The following is a 17,426-nucleotide window of genomic DNA, read 5'->3' on the forward strand; positions in this document are numbered from 1 at the left end:
TTTTCCTCAGCTCCTGGCTCCGATGGCTTTGTAGAGCACAATTCATTGGGTAAACAATGCCATTTCGTTTTCTAGTTCCGGTGCTGAAGAATAATGGTCTTCGGACTCTGATGAGTGACTTAGGGAGACTCTGAGTCGGAGGTTGCTTGTTCTTGAGGCTCCGATCGGGGTCTGAATATATAAATTTACGCTCCTCGGATTCTTGGCCCAAAGCTCATCGGTGTTTGAAAAACACAGCTCAACAATGCAGCAAACAGGATCTCTGGACAAATCTCTGGACTCCCAAAACAACATCACGGACTCCAGATCGCCTTCTGAAAATGGCAAAAAGCCTAGCGACACCGTCGAGCAGACAAACGATGAGCGAAACTATATTGCTGGGTTGAACCTGGTCTCGACCTTGAGTTGCTGTGTCCTCGTGGTATATCTCATGCTTCTTGACACTTCCATAGTGTCTACTGTAAGAATGGCAGACTCCGCAGCAGTATCTGTACACTTCGTAACCGAGAACGGCTTCATAGGCAATCCCCCGGATAACAAGTGATTTCCACTCCCTCAACGACGTCGGCTGGTACGGAACGGCATACCTTGTTGCAAAGTGAGCAATTCCAATATAACCCCACTTATTAAGCATATGAAATTTGACAAATACTGTGGCAGCTGCGCCGTCCAACCTCTGAGCGGCAAGATGTATACCCACTTCAACAGCAAGGTGAGCTCAGTCATCCGAACAACTCCAGAGAGGAACCTAACCGACAAGCGCAGTGGACATTCATCACATTTTTCACCATCTTCGAACTCGGCTCTGCTATCTGCGGTGCTGCTCAATCATCGAATATGCTCATCGTCGGACGCGCCCTTGCCGGCATCGGCTCATCGGGGCTCATGAACGGGGCGTTTACGATACTTAATGCTTGTGTTCCACCTGCGCGGCGTGATGGTTGGTCTTTCTGTCCAAAGCGACGCTGCAAACGAGAAATAGCTAACAATTGGTAGCTCTGACGGGGATACTTATGGGTCTATCCCAGCTCGGCCTGCTCTCGGGGCCGTTAATTGGTGGTGCCCTAACGCAGCACGCTTCGTGGCGGTGGTGTACGTCGTCCCAGTTCACCCTCTTAGTCCCACATATATCTCACGTTTTGTTCAAACCTGGAAGCTGACAGAATATTTCAATGATAGGCTTCTACATAAACCTCCCCTGCGCAGCCCTAATCTACCCAGGTCTAATCCTCGTCCCAATCCCCGAAGCCCGCACCACGCAACAAAAGTCACTCTCCCTCTGTACAGCCTTGATCTCTCTCGACATACCCGGCTTCGCCCTCTTCGCAGGAACCGTAATGCAACTCCTTTTCGCCTTGAACTGGGGCGGCACAAGCCACCCCTGGAACTCCTCAACCATAATCGGCCTCTTTGTTGGCTGCGGAGTAACATTCCTCGTTTTTATCATCTGGGAATACCGCGTTGGAGACCAAGCAATGATTCCGCTCTCTCTTGTCCGACAGCGAATCATCTGGGCCTCCTGCGCAAACTATGCTTTCCTCTTCGGGAGCATGATGTGCGCTACCTACTATCTACCTATGTACTTCCAGGCTGTGCGGGGCGCGAGTCCGACGATGAGTGGTGTTGACCTGTTACCAACGATTGTCCCGACTATGCTTTTTGCTGGTATCTGTGGAGTTCTCGGTATGTTCCCTCTCTACCCCCGTCCATATATTTTGAGACCATGACTAACGTGTTGTCTTTCCGCAGTAACAAAAATAGGCTACTACCTCCCCTTCGCCCTCCTAAGTGGCACAATCGTAACAATCGGTTCAGCCCTCCTCACAACACTAACACCCACCACAGCAAGCCGCAACTGGATAGGCTACCAAATAATCAGCGGTATAGGCCGCGGCATGGGCGTACAGATGCCGCTGCTCGCCGTACAAACAGTCGCGTCGCGCTCTCAGCATTCCATTGCAACGGGCCTCGTTGTCCTCTCGCAGAATCTAGGCGGTGCGGTGTTTTTGGCGGTTTGTCAGGTTGTTTTTAGTTCTGGTTTGAGCAGTGAGTTGGGCAGGTATGCGCCAGGTGTTGATGCGCGGACACTGGAGGCTGCTGGTGCGGGTGCGGTTAGGAGTGTTGTTGGGAGTGATGAGGAGCTGCTGAGGGGGGTGTTGAGGGCTTATAATGGGGCTGTTGGGAGGGTGCTTGTTGTTGCTGCTGCTGCGGCGGGGGCGGCGGTTTTGGCGGCGGGGGGGATGGGGTGGGTTAGTGTCATAGCGCGCAGAGGGAAGGAGGATGAGGGTGGTGCTGGGAGGGTTGCGGAAGTTGGCGAGGCTGGTGAGGTTGGGGATCGAAAGGAGGGTGTATAGATGGTTCGAGGTTGCAGAGGGACTATGGGTGAGGCAGTGGACATCCAGTATACCCTACCTCTTTGTCAGGAGGATACTGTACAAATACTAGATACTTCAAGAGATCCAAGACAATCTACATTCAGTTTACATAGTCTACATACAATGTATTGCAATACAGGCCAGTCGCTAGGGCTGGCTCATCGGCACCCAAAGTCGGCAAGCGTGACCAACCCGGTTCATTTACGCACCTTCCCCAAAATGCTGTCATTTGCGGCGCTGTGAATTTACCTGAGATCCCGCTTATTTCACCATATTCAAGTCGGATTCTCCTCAGCCCCTTGCAGAATCGTGGCCCTCGATTGATCTACGCTTGCCGAGCGGATGTACTCACATCATCTGGACGGAACAAAAATATGGATCACTTCACGACCTGCTTGATAGGTGCTAGTGCAGTACCTAGCACTTGGCAGGACCGTTTGTTTGCGACTGGACATACCCCTGGCCTCGAACGCCACCAACGATATATCTAGCACCTGCCTCGGATGCTGTGGGAATTACCTAAGTATATTCAATCGGTCTCCCTTACTGATCATACCAATGACTTAGGAGTTACTCGAGTGCAACCTCTCCATAATCGCGATGATCACTCGGCTTCTAGTTGAGTCACTGACGCAAATTGCGCAGTGCCTCGATGCAGAGTGCCTTCCACTAGGACAGTGTGCATTGGTCTGTCGCGCATGGAAAATGGCCTCCGAGCCGCTTATTTACGAGTCGGTTACTGTCCGAAGTGATCTGGACCACCATTCCCAATTCAAAAGCATCCTGTCGGCTGGGAACCGGCAGTATATGGTCAGATTTTGATTGTCTGTTGATGTGGATGCATATGTCCGACCGGACCATGTGGGATGCATGCAGGAAAGATGGGCTGGTAAGCCATAGAGACTTGTTCCGCCTTTAACCCACCCACGATAGTTGATATGATAACTGACAATCTTCGTACAGCGCTGGCTGAAGACATGCCGGACCTGCCTAGCACTCTCAGAATAATGCACGACGATAGTTATGATGAGGCACCATGGCATGACAGTCACCCTGGTCTTGATCTGCTAGGAGGCCGGAATGATAGCTTCTCAAACAACCTCCGGGGGATCAGCACGCGCCTCGAAGAGCTTAAATTAGAGAATGTCACTCTTTCGCGCGAGTTTCTCTGTCCTCTCGCCGATGACGCGAACCCTTTATCCCTTCCAGTTTTCGATTGGCCGAATCTGAAAATCCTGGAAATACTGTGCCTCAATTTCCTACCAAACGGTATGTATAACCACACACAGGTTCTTTACAGAACCCGGCATTCAACATTTCACCACCACGAGTCTCTCTAACAGAACCAGGCAACTGGCTGTTAACCCCGACAGAGGAGGAACTCGCCATAAACGACGTCGGGGACTGGGAAGGCCTCAACCCGTGCGACCTCGAAGCGATCCCGTACCGCCGTTCGATTCTGAACACGGAAATTTGTCACCGAGCGTTCATATCATCCAGATATGCAGCGCAACGGATGCCGCGCCTCGAATCAGTAACGTACTACATCACAACTGCTCCGAATATCCTCTTGCATATACGTACTTGGGGTGGGAAACGTACGGTTCACTGGTCGGGCGAGGATTCTGTTACAGAGGGGTATAGGCCTGACTAGCGCGTTGCCAGAGCTTGGGGGGTTGGATTGGAGGACTTGAAGCCCGTGCCGTATGGATATGAAGGATGCACTGTTCAATTTGAGTAGTGGCCGCCTGGCCCAGGTTAGTTTGGGCATATTGAGTGTATCTAGCCCACTGTTTCGTCAGACTGCGGAAGCGTAGGTAGACAGCAAATGAAGGAAAGTCCTTCCACATTAAGCAGGTACGAAGATGGGCCGAAATATTCCTTTCGCCAGCAGACTGGTGCTTTCCATGTGATGGAGAGTAATCGCGTGCAAAAGTACACCTAAAAAAGGAACGATAGCCTAGGAACGATCATACATAAAGACCATCATCCTTTCCAAAACATCCACCGGCCGATGGTTGCCTAACCGTCAAGCACGGATAACACCGGTGCTGATATCTTCGAAGCGAGCATTTCGGTTGCAACAAAGGGTTATTCGCTATCACAACTAGATCGTCTATTGAGAATTGCCTTTGGATACGCTATCGGCCTGTATGGGCCTGATTCGGGTAAAGAGATCTCACCTTACCTTACGAGTATGCACCGGCAACGCCAAAGAGGCATACCGAATTAATCACACTGCAGCTCGTACCCTGCAAGCTCGCGGGTGCTAAATGAAAGACGCGGGGCTGACCCAATAACAAAAGCAGGAGCTAAAAGTCGGCGCTTAGCTATCACACACCCTAGTGACCCTACGCATCCCCCTTTCAACACTCTGCATCGTTTGTCAAGTCGTCACACGCGAGATCCCCGCTGAGAAGCATGCTTTCTTTGACAATGCGCATCTGGCCCGATGAGACTACCACTAGTATTGCACCTTACCGAACTGGATCTCCTTTCCTCAGTTCTTCAGATGCAACTTTGTGAGGTGGCCCACTACCTACCACCCGCGTCTCCAACGTACCCCGGCTAGCTTCAGGCTAAACAGCATTCTCCATTTTACGTATATTGCGCATCAAATTAAGTGGCTTGCATCAGAAGCGGGACCCAAAATTGCGTCTCGGCCTCCTGCCTATTATACCATTACATCGCTCGATCATCACTCTGCTTACCCCGCGCCAAAGTACGATAAGCGGCGCGCTCGAGTTCGGCCTCCCGCGGGTTGAGCCGATTGGTAAGGGCCATGCATAAGCCTCATGCATGTTCTTTGTTCAGATGTCAGATCCCTGCTCGTGGGGTGAAAGAAAACACACTGGAGGGCATGTGCTGACGGCGATGTCTTGGTGGAGGCATCTTGGGGAAATGCGACTTATCTACCATCGGCTGAATCGATCAGAGAGACTTTGAACAGTGCCGAAGGTCCCACGGTAGACCTAAAAACAATCTCGCGGGTCGTCCCATTGCTTGGATAGGGCGCTCCGATTGGATACCAAGGGTGTGATCCCGAGCCGTCCCATGCGCCCCATCGCACGCCCCGTTGGCGCCCTAGTATGCAAGCTGCAGAACGCATGCACCACGTCTGCGCCGCAGATGAAGACGCAAGTTGAGAACCTATTGTCAACCAATCCGTCTCCCCGGACCTCTGCGATGGTAGCCTGATAGCTGGGCCTAGGCTGTCTCACGTGATGGAGATGGTGCCCTTAAAAGTACGACTGACCCCGGGCAAGCATTACCTTGATTCCCTGGTTGTGTTTTCCGTCTGCGCTTTGGCTCTTTCCTGCATCTCACAAAGGTAACTATCTTCCCATCTGCGTTTGTCAGGTTCGTTGGTTGACAGTTTACACTTAGAAGCTATCCACCCATACCCTCACATCACTCAAACACCCGACACTCGCTAAGACCAATTTCTCGTGACAAACCCTCTAATCCCACACTATGGACAGACCACTGGACAGGCCACTGGGCGCACTGGCCCTCTCAGGCGAATTTGAAGAAATCCATCAGCACACATTCGATCCCCAGACGCGATTGATCATGTCCTTCAAGGGCGCCTCCGCCGTCGTTATTGATAGGAACGGGGGAAGAGTAGTCGGCTTTGGCATCAATGACGCCATGGTCATTCGAGAAATTCATCCGGGCCAGCGCGTCCAGGTCCAGGAGGGGGTCGTGAAGTTTGACCGACCTCGTTATTGACTGGTTGGATCGGCTTGGGTTGGCCGTGGCTAATTGATTGATTGATGAAATTGTTGAATGCCCTTAGCTTCCTTTAATTACTGTTATTGCTATTGTTACTGCATGGCTGGGAACTGACTCTGACTGGGAGGATTTCTGTCGTTTTCGTGGATTTACAGGCCTGTGTATGCGCTACCATACGTGCAGCGTTCATTCGGTATGCTGGTTACTTGGCGGCCCAAGGTGGACATTTGTTATCTGCGCTATACTGTATTAACCAGGCGAGGCAATTAGTGGTTTTTTTGTCTGAATCTACATGTTGCATTTCGCAAAGCCTCTCTGGCGTACCTTCCCCAGGTTCCCTCATCGTCACCACTTCCACGCGAACATCGTATGCAGAGTTAGGAAAAGCAAGAGTAAATGCCAGCAAAGGAATTACCCCCATATCGTACTTGCAGCCGTGGGGTGTCCCGTGAACGGGCCCCCGGCCCTCCTTACCATCCCTAGCGGAACGGGCCGAAGCTCACTGCGGGCGTACCAAACCACCTAGGTACCCATACTGAACTACCTATCCAGGTCTCTCCGGAGCCGAGTTACACTGATGGATGGGTTAGTGACACTGCTCAGCAATCATTTCTGGAGAAGGGGTTGCGGCAGGTAGATAGACTATGGATGCGACCCGCCAGCATTCTCGTTCGTCGATTCCTGCATTTCGTCATTGATGGCGCGTATTGGTAAGGTTGCCTGTTGGCTAGATCTGACAGAGAATGTGTGTTACAAAGCAAGACCGGACGGAACGGATGCCAACCAAATCGCGTCTATTGCTGTATCATTAAATCTTCAATCAATAACCGACCGGATGTTTCTAGGTCTTTTACAGGTTAATATGGACGTGCTAAAAGGGAAGGGCACGCAGTGGTATGTTATAGGACGCCCACGCGGACGACGCGTAGAGACATGTATAATCCGAAAGGACGCCTGAATTTGGGACTGGGTAAAGGCCCTATCTCACGAGTAGTCGGCCCCGCTCTGACATAAATCTCTAAGTCCGGCAAAGAGGTGTTCTGGCTGCGCTCCTCATTTGAGGATATGAAGGCCAATTTAGCATTATGCAGCGCGAGTGGTATATGCTATCAGCGCTGGTGCGGAAGGGTCTTAGTTTTCCAGTTCCAGTTGGCCAGAAGTAAACCCGGTCGTTTGATAGTACTGGGTGAGTGATGAATGAGATACAAGAAGCAACGTATCCGTTGGCGAGATGTCATCTAGATCCTTTGAAAGGGTTGGGGGACACGCATTGTATAGTGAAGCAAGGGCTCTATCATGACAGTATGGTTGGTGGTTTGGCTTCATACCTGGGAATGCGCGGTTAGAATCTTCATGCTGAGTGAGAAGTTGGAAACATGGTTTGAATCGGGAACATGAAAGTCACAAGGCTTTCATTAGTTATTGCACAAACTGCGTATGCAGGAACAGCGCGGTGTTTATATACATGTGATCAATCCAGCTGATAGGATAAAAGGCTGGCCATGGAACATGGATTACGAGGATTGAGGACAGACATGTCCAGTGATAGGTGCAGCGCCACTGCAAAGACCAAGAGAAGTGCGCCTAGCCTCACAAACACCCAGGATATGATCCATCCTTCAAGTTCAACTCGAAGCAAGCGGCCACTCCTTCAACTCAACACTATACGTCGGGAAAGATCTCCCAACATCCACCAAGTCACCAAGTTCAAACCCCCAAGCACGCGCAACGCCAGCGTCAGGCATGTAACCCCCCGTAGTCTCATAGTATCCCTACCACGTGAGGGTTCGTGCTGCGCTGACAGGATCCGTACGAAGCAGCAATGCAAGTTCTGGGCGCACCGTGAAATAAAAAGCGGCCGATCGTAAGCGCGGCATATGTTGTGCCGCAAGACCAAGCGATGTAAAGCACTGGTGAGCAAGATCAATCCGGAGTTGGGACCGATGATACGGTGATTCCTTGATTATGCGGATTGATTCGTAGTCGTCTTCGAATTGATTGTCCCAATCCGGGACCTCGTTCTCTTCCTCTTCTTCTCTGTGGGGTCAAGAAGCCATCCGCCTGATGATGCCCAAACAGGGTAAGTAAGATGGAATATCTACATCTGAGAGCTGAGGTTCTGGTTAAGGGTGCGTACCTGCCGTGAGAGAGGCCCAGTTACCGATAGGTTGAATGGAGGAGATTTTGTGTGTATTCAAGGGACAGAAAAGTTCCAAGGCAGCCTGTGTGCGAGATATATCGAGTTCCTGGAGGCGCATGCTGAGGTCACGTAGATTGTGCGAGAATATGTCTTGCGCACCTGCAAAGAGATCAGAACCAGGCTGACCCCCGTGCCAGACGTCGTCATGGCGGTTCTTGACGCGGAAAACCCGAAGGCTTGCAGGAAGAGAGGATAACCCCTCGCCCAAGGCTAGAGAGGGTCAGATAGGCGTCTGATGTAAGAGTTGGTATTATGAGTAAGGGGCATACCCTTTCGCCCTTTCTGCATATAATCAACATGGTCTGGTCGGACATACTCCTCGATATCGAGAAACAGGGAATGCAAATTAGGGCAACAACTGGCGATATGCAGTGCCGCAGCCGGCCAGATACGATGAACAGGATTGAAGATATCGTAACGGTTGTCGAAGTTTAATTGATGTACAGATGAAAGAGTAGGGAGTTCGAGGTGATTGCCGTTATTGAGAAAGCGTGCGCGGTAGGGTCGGGGTGTGAGGTCTCCGTTGCGACGCCCGGCAAACTCTCGAAGTTCCTCGTCGCGTTCAGTGCCTAGTTCGAGCGCTTGCTCACGGCCTGAAATTGCTAAAACGAGGTGTAAACGAAGCAACTCGCCCCAGCATTTCAGGTAATCCATTAACTTGACGATTCCGATTTGGAAGGCCTTGTCTTCGCTGCTCGCGTCAGATTTTCCTGATCATAAGCTTCGCCCTGACGAGCATCTTCAAGAAGCCTCGCGCTATAATCCCGTAGATCATATGGAACGTCAATTTTACATGTAAGGGTCGATATGTGAGACCGCCGCTGATACTTTGAAATGATGCTCTCGAGCTCTGACACCTTGTCGCTGTGCATGGTCACGAATTTATAGATGAAACTCTCAAAGGCAACTTGCCAAGCCCGACACACCAGCGCGTATTGTCGCAGTGATACGTTTTCCGCCTCAAGGTATCCGGCGATCTGGATGAGAAGTTCGAGTGGAAGTTGGTTGCGCATCGTGATGGTAGGTTGAGACGGGACCTTGACGTTGGACACAGATTCACATCGGGACATCGCGACTTGGGTGCCGCAGAGTTGAACTCAACCGAACTTCGTCAACGACGGAATCGGAGAATTCCCTAATATTCGAGAGTTGTAGTCAAGGAATTTGATGATTACTGGTTTTTCTTTGGCGGGTCGCATAGTACAGCTGTGTAGTCACCGGCATTGAGCGAACTACCTGACAGTGTGGTAAATAACAAAAATCAGGGAGCTGCCGAGATCTCCCAGCAAGCACCGCTGTCCGGATGACTAGGTTCTATTCGGAAGGTCTCATAGGAATTGGTATAATCCCATTGGTAAAAATTTGATCCATCTAGATCCACGGATCGGGATGCGAGAGTGGAGGGCACGTAGGCCCACCAAGGAAGCATTGTAGCAAGTCAAGGAAAATTGATATGTACCATGACATGGATCAGAGGAGAGTAACAGGTTCGGTAGCTCACCATGTATCTCCCAGCAGATTAACCCTTGTGTTTATGATTCGCCAAACTAAGAAGATTGAATAGGAGGTGCTCGAGGATTGTCAAGTCCTTGCAGGACTTGATCGCGATGTGACTTGCTGAAAGGGACAATGGCCTTGTGATAGCTTTCCCCCCCCATATCTTTATCCTCGTTACCATAGGGTTCGTCTGTGACAATCCGGCACAGCGCCGATAAGCCCAGGAAGATGAATTTCGAATGGGTGATACGCTCTGCACCACCCTCGAAGTGGGTCATCGTGCCGTTGCATGTATATAACCCACGCGCTGGAGTGGAAGCATGTCATTATTACGAACGAATTACCTGTAAATAGTCCACTCTATAACACGCTACACCCAGTCACCGTCCCCAGGGAGCTAGGCATTCAGGCGAGCCAGACGAGGTGTAGTTACGAGAAGCAACGCAATCCCCGGATTTGAATCTTCGGTATCGCAAGCCCAGACGGTACCATTCCCCCCAGCAGGACCGGCGGTCGTGGGTAGACGACATCGTAATAAAGTTCGGTACCCCCAGTATTCTGGGGTCTGTTCCGCGGAATTGCCCGACAGTTCCTCGTCCACCCTTACCTCGATCTAATCACCAGGAATCGGATCCCATGTCTAGATTCTGAGAGAACGAGGTTACATGCAAGTCATCGGTTTTGTAAGGGTGCTGAGCAAGGAGTACAAGTTGTGGACGGTGCTGTCGAGTGATTAATAGCTGGAGTTCTGCTGGTAGATGCAACATTTGAAGAGCTGTGCTAGCTTAAAACGGAAGAGGTCGGGGTTTCCTCTGGGCACAGGGGGTCTGCTTCCCAAGCCCGAACAGATGCTAGGCGATCTTACTTGGTTCTAGCACGACAATCATGTTCTCTAGCCCCCCAAACGAATCTATATATGCGGCTGATATAGCATGAGCGTAGCGGTTTATACTGGGTCCTGGAGAGTGAGACCATCCTTGGATCGCGATCATCGACCCATGGCTATGGAGCCTAGGCCCCAGAGTGGCCGCGCCCTTAATAGTCTACACCACTGCGTAGATCAAATTGATAAACAGAGGCTAGCGCAGGATAACACCCTAAACAGCTAGCCAGCCCACGTATTACTCATCTATCTCGACCCCGCAGTACACCACCGGCTCAGATCGATCTGACTCTCGGGTGCATCCCAGGAACACCCAGTTCCGCCTCCAGTTTCCTTCGATCTCGACTCCAAGGCAACGCAGAGACACACCAACCCGCGAGCGGAGCTGCCAGAATGCCCAGCCAAACAGCCCCCTCATATCTGGAGAAATGGCTCTACGCCATCCCCCCACAACCTCCCCGCCCCCGCACAAAACCCATGCAGGTCCTGGCCCTGGGCATGTCCCGCTCAGGAACGGAGTCACTGCGCCGCGCCCTCCAAATTCTAGGCTACGACCACGTCTACCACGGCTTCGACATGACCGAATCCCACCCCATGCACTGGAAAGAGTGGGCACTACTCGGCCGCCGGAAATACGGGTGCGTCGGTACATCGCACAAGGGTGATCCACACATAACCCGCGCCGACTTTGACAACATCCTAGGTCACTCCGAAGCCGTTACAGATCAACCTTGCTCGATCTTCGCGACGGAGTTGATAGACGCGTATCCTGAGGCAAAGGTCATACTTAACCACCGCGATGTAGACTCCTGGTATGAGAGTATCACTGCGCTGATATTGCCTCATGCAAGGGGGTTCTGGTATAATGTTCTACCCTGGTTTCAGGCGGATATGTATTGGGCTGTGCAATATACGATTCACTGCTTCAATATGCATTTTTATGGGGATTTGGAAAGGAATGGGAAGTGGGTTTATCGGCAGCATTCTGCGACGATTAAGGGGGCGTTGGCTGATGAGCCCGGACGGTTGCTTGTTTGGACGGTCCAGGATGGATGGGAGCCACTTTGCAGGTTAGTCTTTTCTACTCAGCTCCTTGTGTGTGTTAACGTGTCTTGCTAATGGGGCTGTAGGTTTCTGGGGAAGCCTATACCAGACGAGCCGTTTCCTGCTGGGAATACGCTTGAGACGACGAATAGGCGGTATGATAAGAACATGGTGAAAGTTGGGATTGCTGCGGCGCGGAACTTTGCCATCTGTTTCTTGCTGACGGGGGTTCTTGCTTCGTACTTTGCTGGGCTGTTTCATCGGTCTCAATGAGAATTTGGTAGTCCTAATTCGCTTTTCGTCGGAGTGTTCTAGTTCGTCCAGCCGTTGATATAGCTGGTTAATTCTAGTTTCTTATGACTACTCGTGGGCTTGGTCTGGGAGAACAGGTTCCAGGTCAAGGGATGGTTACATGGATTGAATGGGAAGTCCACCTTCCCGTAAATGAAGGATTCGCACACTTGAAAATTGACCGGCAGTACTATGGCTCTGTATTTCCCCGGTTTGTCTGGTGGGATTAAATGATGCGTTTCCTCATCTGCACTGTCTGATCAATCCGATAAAAGCCGATACACAAGATAAAGCCTCTGAATTGTAGACTATCGCGAGGATCGGGCCAAAATCATAGATACCGGGTGTCATCAAAGAGGGACGAGGACTTTACACCTCCTATTAACCTATTTCTCGAACCCGTTGATCCATAACCCACACAACATAGAACGATTTCAGACGACCACGCCTAGTTGAAGAATGTTCATGTACCTCGACGTCATTATCCACCTTCAACTACTGTAACGCTCGACCAAAACACCTAGGTAGGTAGAGTCCCAATCCCTATCTATGCTTTCCAACACAAATCAGCAAATTACGCACCACGAAAGGGTTTCAACTGTTTGTTCTGACTCCCCAGGTAAACGATCCGAAAGATGAAATGTACGTTCCGGTATGGAACTTATCTACAGATACCTATTGCACAACTACCAGACTGCCCTTTTTACCCTCTGGTGCGTAACCTCTTCTGGTCCCTTGTGGCGTAGTGGATTGAATGCCGTCCGGCGGGTATTCATTGCACCGTTGCGTTGCATAGCGCAGCCTCCATCGGGCGTCCTGCGCCAGACGTCAATATATTAGCAGGTTTGATTCGCAGCTGGTGTTATTACGGGCTTTAGTGGACTGCGAGAAAAACATCTTTGAATCCGGGGCCGAGAGCTGATTGGGCTTGAGCGCAGGTAGCGGGCTAGATGTTGTGTTGTGCTTGTTTAATGATCATCGCCGTTGCTAATGGTGTTTTTTGTGAACGGTGGATGGCTTGGCATAGGAGACGTCGGGAATGGCCTGACGACCTCAGCGTGGCTGTGTCTGCAGATTCAAAATTCTGACTCGCATAACGGCGGAACATAGCACGAGCATGAAGTCTACCTCGCTGACCCTCTCCCTCCGTCCTCACATTTGAATTCCGATCTGCGGAACGGATTCGGTCAGGGGAAGTACTTTGGGTTGTCATTCTCCTGCGCAGCTAATTCGAGACTCTCGTCGACGATATGGACTTCCGTAGTCTTTTTGATGTTCCTGTTCAAGCATGCTTGCTTATGGACGAGTATGCTCTCCTGGTTGCCATTGCGCTCACCTTCTTCTTGTGTCTCAAACAGACTCGCGTCTAGCATCCGCTTCAGGCGAATGGGCGTGTGTTAATGCTGCTCGAAACTGCCTGACTGGGGTCCGGCGGACAGGGCGCTGTTGTAGGATGTGGAGCGTTTGTTGCGGATGGCGTTGTAGCATTGTGGGAGGGTTGGGAGTGTGGCGCAGATTATTATCACGTACATCTGGTACACCATTAGACCTATGACAGCGGGGTAATAAGGCTAAGTAAAGTTATACCTCAAGTCTGCCACCGTCAGTTTAGGTACGTCAAAGTCAAAAACGGACAAACGGCCGATGATTTCGTGGACTTACGAGTACCATGTCGTTATTGGGGCCCAGAACCCTGTTCGTCGTCGTCAGCCGGAGTTCACTCGATGCCCTGGGATTGAGACAAACACGTTATGTCCACATGCTCAGGGAGGATCTTTAGCAAGATACACTTGACAAACGTCGCCGCCGCCGCACTGAGTTATAAGCATATCTGTATGTCATGCGCAACGGGTTAACCAGCATACAATATTTCTGCTCCCAGAATTGCAACGACACCAATCTTCTTCCACCGATGCATCTGTACCTTTCTAAAAATAATGACAGGGAAAAAGGCCAACGCCAAATCAGCAAACGCATTGAACGCCGCCTGCGAAGTGCCTCCGATCAACTGCAGCTGAAGCGAAAGGCAAGTGCCCGGGGTGTCTGGGATCCAAAGTTTTTTAATCGGACGACAGAACCCGATGATCACTATGATTGCTAGGATGTTCCAAGAACCACCTTCGCCAGAGCTTTGCCGTCTGTCCCATGAGGCGCAGGAGGAAGATCGCGACACTGATCTTCCCGGTGGTTGTACTAACGACGCAAAAGTTTGGAGCGATCACCGTATACTTGACTGCGTTTGCTCGGTTGCTGGGATTGGAAATGGCAGTCAAGTGCTTGCCTAGGTCGTATGAAACGCCGACATGGGCAAGAGCTGAACAAATGATCGCATTGACCTGTGGCTGTTATTCCTCTCGTCCTTTTCGGTTGAATATGGCTCCAGACGTATCAAAGCGAAAACAATGAAAAAGTCGTCCCAACCACGTCGCCTCGTCAGGAACACTCTTATAAAAACCCTGAGCCCGACCAGGGCAATAGAAATACTTGCCAGCGTCCAGGAAACGCCGGGGATTGTGGATGCCTGATCAATACCCATGGCCGGTTGCGTTGTCGAATGGTTGACGCTTGTAAGGCCACAGCTTTGATCGGCACCTTACCGGGAAACATAGGGACTTTGACATATAAAGCAGACGAAGAATCCCTTTGCAGAACCTACGGGGCAGAACTGTAGAGAGCTCCACATAGCCGTACCTTTGTGGACAGGAGTCATCTACAGAGTAAGGACCGAAGCAAAGTGACGAACGTTCTGGCCATTTCCATCGCCTCATAAGAGCTGGCCATGATGGGCTGGTCAAAAGGGTAGCTAGGGTACAGCCGGTCCATTTCCAGTGGGCCGAGGATGAATTGATCAGCAGTGACGGGGATCTAGAATTGGCCGATAGCTTGTGTTAGTTTCAACGGCATTTAAGCGTCTCAAGCAATAAGCCCTAGTGCGTCTGCCGAATCCTTCCGTTGTCAGTTTCCAGCCCTTTTATCAATGGCGTTGGGTCCAGTCTTACCCCTGTCGGTGATATGACAGGACGGGGAAGGTGCAGCGAGCTGCATAGCGCTATCCATACGCACGATAGATAAACGCCTGGAATGGAATGATACGCTGGAGGACACTCGGAGGCAGCATTTGGTCTCCACCTGAGTTGCTTTCGAGTCGTAGCAGGAGCAACCGGTCGTGGGGTCGCAGTTGCTGTTCCAACGTTGAGCTCGCGCAGACATCCGCACCTTCCTATGTTTCCCCCCAGTCTTTTTTACCTATTGTTGTCAATATAGGCAAGCACGACAATAACAATGGCGACGAACGGAAGTACTATGAACGGCACTAATGGCACGTATGGGAGGAAGCTGGGCCCTGTTGACGACATCCTCGACCAGGTTACGCAGTCCATTGGCAACTTTAAGACAGGAGGAGATGAAAAAGACCGCCTCGAAGCACTAAAGGCAGCACAGCAGCTTGTCAGAGCTCTTCATGAGCCCAAGGACAATGCCTACCACCTGGCTTACTCGGTATGTTCGCCTGGAGCGCCACACCTGCGACCAACGCGATCGCGACGTCCCAGCGCAGCAGTTGCTAACGATAATTACTATTCTCCCTACAGCCAACGCAGGCCATGTGCGTACGAATTGGGATTGATCTAAAGATTTTTTCAACCCTCAGCAAAGCGACGGAGCCCATGACGTTGAAGCAGCTGGCTGCTGTAGAGGGTGCCAATCCCTTCGTTGCCGGTCGGTTGCCTACTCCTCAACAATCTTTTAAACGCCTTAGTTGCCTGCTTACATACTATCTCAATTTCTACAGAGCGCGTCCTACGCATCCTGTCTGGAATTGAGTATGTTGCGGAGCGCGACGTCCACGTATACACGGCGACCCGAATGACCCACCAGATGGCCGACCGATACAGCGTCGCGATGGTTAAATTCAAGTAAGAACTATGTATTCCCCAGAGCAAAGCCAGAGGCCATTACTGACTGACTGATTCTGTCCGTAGCTATGACTTTGGCATGTCAAGCCTCGCGAAGATTCCCGAATGGCTCCGCAACCATAACCATCAGGTCGTTGAGGGCTCACAGTCGGACCCTGGAATTACGCGATGGGCGAGGACAGAATAATCTGGGAGTGGGTTGCTGAAAGTCCTTAACGGCTTGACATCACGAACAGCTTCATGGAGGCTGACCGTGGGAGTCGGCCGCCGTGGGTGGAGTGGTTCCCTGTACAGGAGCAGATTCTTACTAATTGGAGGGGCGGTGATGATGATACTTTCTTTGTGGATGTGGCCGGTGGGCGAGGGCATGATATCAAAACATTCAAGCATAAATTTCCCAACACAAAGGGGAAGTTCGTTCTTGAAGACTTGCCGCATGTTATTGAGCAAAGCGTGCAGGGACTGGATGCGGACAAGATAGCCTTTGACTTGTTCAAGCCACAACCCGTTAAAGGTATGGTTATACTACAAATTGTGCTGCTGCGTAGCTGGCTAATGGCTGTTTTCCTTTAGGAGCACGAATCTACTACATGAAGTTCATCCTGCACGACTGGTCTGACGCTCAGAACATCGAGATTTTAAAACATATCCGCGAAGCCATGAAGCCAGGTTATTCAACGCTGATAATCGAGGAGTTCATTCTCCCAGACAAGGACTGCCCCACCCTTCCTGCCATGTGGGACTGGGAGATGATGGTCTTTTTGAATAGCATGGAGCGCTCGGAGGGCCACTGGAGGAAGTTGCTGAGTGATGCCGGATTTGAGGCCGAGTTCTTTTATCCGCCTGGTGATGGGCAGGGTATCATTCGCGCTGAGATAAAGCAGTAAGATATGGACGCCGCAAAGGCTCGCAAATGACCCGTGGAACTGAGAAAGTCCTGTGGGTGCGTTATGCTTTAATGCTTGTATAGGGGCGGTAGGCCTCCGATATTATACGTATCCAGAGATTTAAACAATGAATATATAACGCTAGGGCTGCACTACCTCACGAGAGTCCAACCATCCTAAATGAACTTCCACACATTTTGGGACTAACAGACTGCACAATGCGAGTCCCAATTAGCATTGGAAACCAGTGTAAATCTTCATTCTAAGACATCCTGCTAGGTACACCCATTACTACTTAGATTGTGTTCAGTCGAGGCAGGGTCTATAGTTGTCACTGTGGTGTAACCGGATGGTAAACAGCTTTCATACACAATGAACTTCCGGAGGCTTTATAACCGGGCTGTCTTATGTCAGACCTCCATAGGCCTGGGCTTCCTGGCAGCGCGACCAGAAACCTCAAACATACTCCTCTCAAGCTCTAGTCCTCATATTGCCTACCAACATCAAGGGGTTGTACATGGGGTGTACCTGTGGACGTGCAGGGCGCTATATATGGCCAGCCAGAACAGTTGGAGCATTTAATTTTATATGTGCTTTATT

At 50.9% G+C, this 17,426-nt stretch overlaps 6 protein-coding genes across 6 annotated transcripts; 4 read left to right on the forward strand and 2 right to left on the reverse strand.

The window, feature by feature from the left end:
* Positions 1 to 430: 430 nt before the first annotated feature.
* Positions 431 to 2,354, forward strand: BDV14DRAFT_209421 (MDR family MFS transporter; the record flags this gene model as incomplete). The annotated part of the gene is made up of 7 exons (XM_073775640.1): positions 431 to 460; positions 522 to 598; positions 661 to 712; positions 766 to 940; positions 997 to 1,092; positions 1,180 to 1,683; positions 1,750 to 2,354. 7 exons carry the CDS (start codon positions 431 to 433, stop codon positions 2,352 to 2,354), a joined length of 1,539 nt encoding a protein of 512 aa, XP_073627245.1.
* A 3,252-nt stretch (positions 2,355 to 5,606) lies between these two features.
* Positions 5,607 to 6,442, forward strand: BDV14DRAFT_175153 (uncharacterized protein). Its single transcript, XM_073769017.1, has 2 exons — positions 5,607 to 5,706; positions 5,763 to 6,442. The coding sequence occupies exon 2, from the start codon at positions 5,850 to 5,852 to the stop codon at positions 6,105 to 6,107; it is 258 nt and encodes an 85-aa protein (XP_073627246.1). The 5' UTR covers positions 5,607 to 5,706; positions 5,763 to 5,849; the 3' UTR covers positions 6,108 to 6,442.
* Positions 6,443 to 8,233: 1,791 nt separating this feature from the next.
* BDV14DRAFT_201058 (F-box protein) lies at positions 8,234 to 9,380 on the reverse strand (the record flags this gene model as incomplete). Its single annotated transcript, XM_073773659.1, has 3 exons — positions 8,234 to 8,520; positions 8,580 to 9,001; positions 9,139 to 9,380. The coding sequence occupies 3 exons, from the start codon at positions 9,378 to 9,380 to the stop codon at positions 8,234 to 8,236; spliced, it is 951 nt and encodes a 316-aa protein (XP_073627247.1).
* A 1,614-nt stretch (positions 9,381 to 10,994) lies between these two features.
* On the forward strand, positions 10,995 to 12,007 carry BDV14DRAFT_209422 (sulfotransferase family protein; the record flags this gene model as incomplete). Its single annotated transcript, XM_073775641.1, has 2 exons — positions 10,995 to 11,760; positions 11,821 to 12,007. The coding sequence occupies exons 1-2, from the start codon at positions 11,084 to 11,086 to the stop codon at positions 12,005 to 12,007; spliced, it is 864 nt and encodes a 287-aa protein (XP_073627248.1). The 5' UTR covers positions 10,995 to 11,083.
* A 1,205-nt stretch (positions 12,008 to 13,212) lies between these two features.
* On the reverse strand, positions 13,213 to 14,561 carry BDV14DRAFT_190378 (uncharacterized protein; the record flags this gene model as incomplete). Its single annotated transcript, XM_073771327.1, has 5 exons — positions 13,213 to 13,391; positions 13,440 to 13,574; positions 13,883 to 14,143; positions 14,199 to 14,361; positions 14,427 to 14,561. The coding sequence occupies 5 exons, from the start codon at positions 14,559 to 14,561 to the stop codon at positions 13,213 to 13,215; spliced, it is 873 nt and encodes a 290-aa protein (XP_073627249.1).
* A 612-nt stretch (positions 14,562 to 15,173) lies between these two features.
* On the forward strand, positions 15,174 to 16,826 carry BDV14DRAFT_209424 (O-methyltransferase; the record flags this gene model as incomplete). The annotated part of the gene is made up of 6 exons (XM_073775642.1): positions 15,174 to 15,523; positions 15,616 to 15,742; positions 15,816 to 15,939; positions 16,006 to 16,086; positions 16,176 to 16,453; positions 16,513 to 16,826. Exons 1-6 carry the CDS (start codon positions 15,308 to 15,310, stop codon positions 16,824 to 16,826), a joined length of 1,140 nt encoding a protein of 379 aa, XP_073627250.1. The 5' UTR covers positions 15,174 to 15,307.
* Positions 16,827 to 17,426: the final 600 nt, after the last annotated feature.

Source organism: Aspergillus stella-maris, assembly GCF_047715825.1.
Source record: "Aspergillus stella-maris strain CBS 113639 unplaced genomic scaffold BDV14scaffold_34, whole genome shotgun sequence".
In the NCBI taxonomy this organism is placed as follows: domain Eukaryota; kingdom Fungi; phylum Ascomycota; class Eurotiomycetes; order Eurotiales; family Aspergillaceae; genus Aspergillus; species Aspergillus stella-maris.

What these genes read in the sequence shown, in the direction of transcription:
- BDV14DRAFT_175153 (XM_073769017.1), top strand. Translation starts at nt 5,850, where the DNA reads ATGGACAGACCACTGGACAGGCCACTGGGCGCACTGGCCCTCTCAGGC.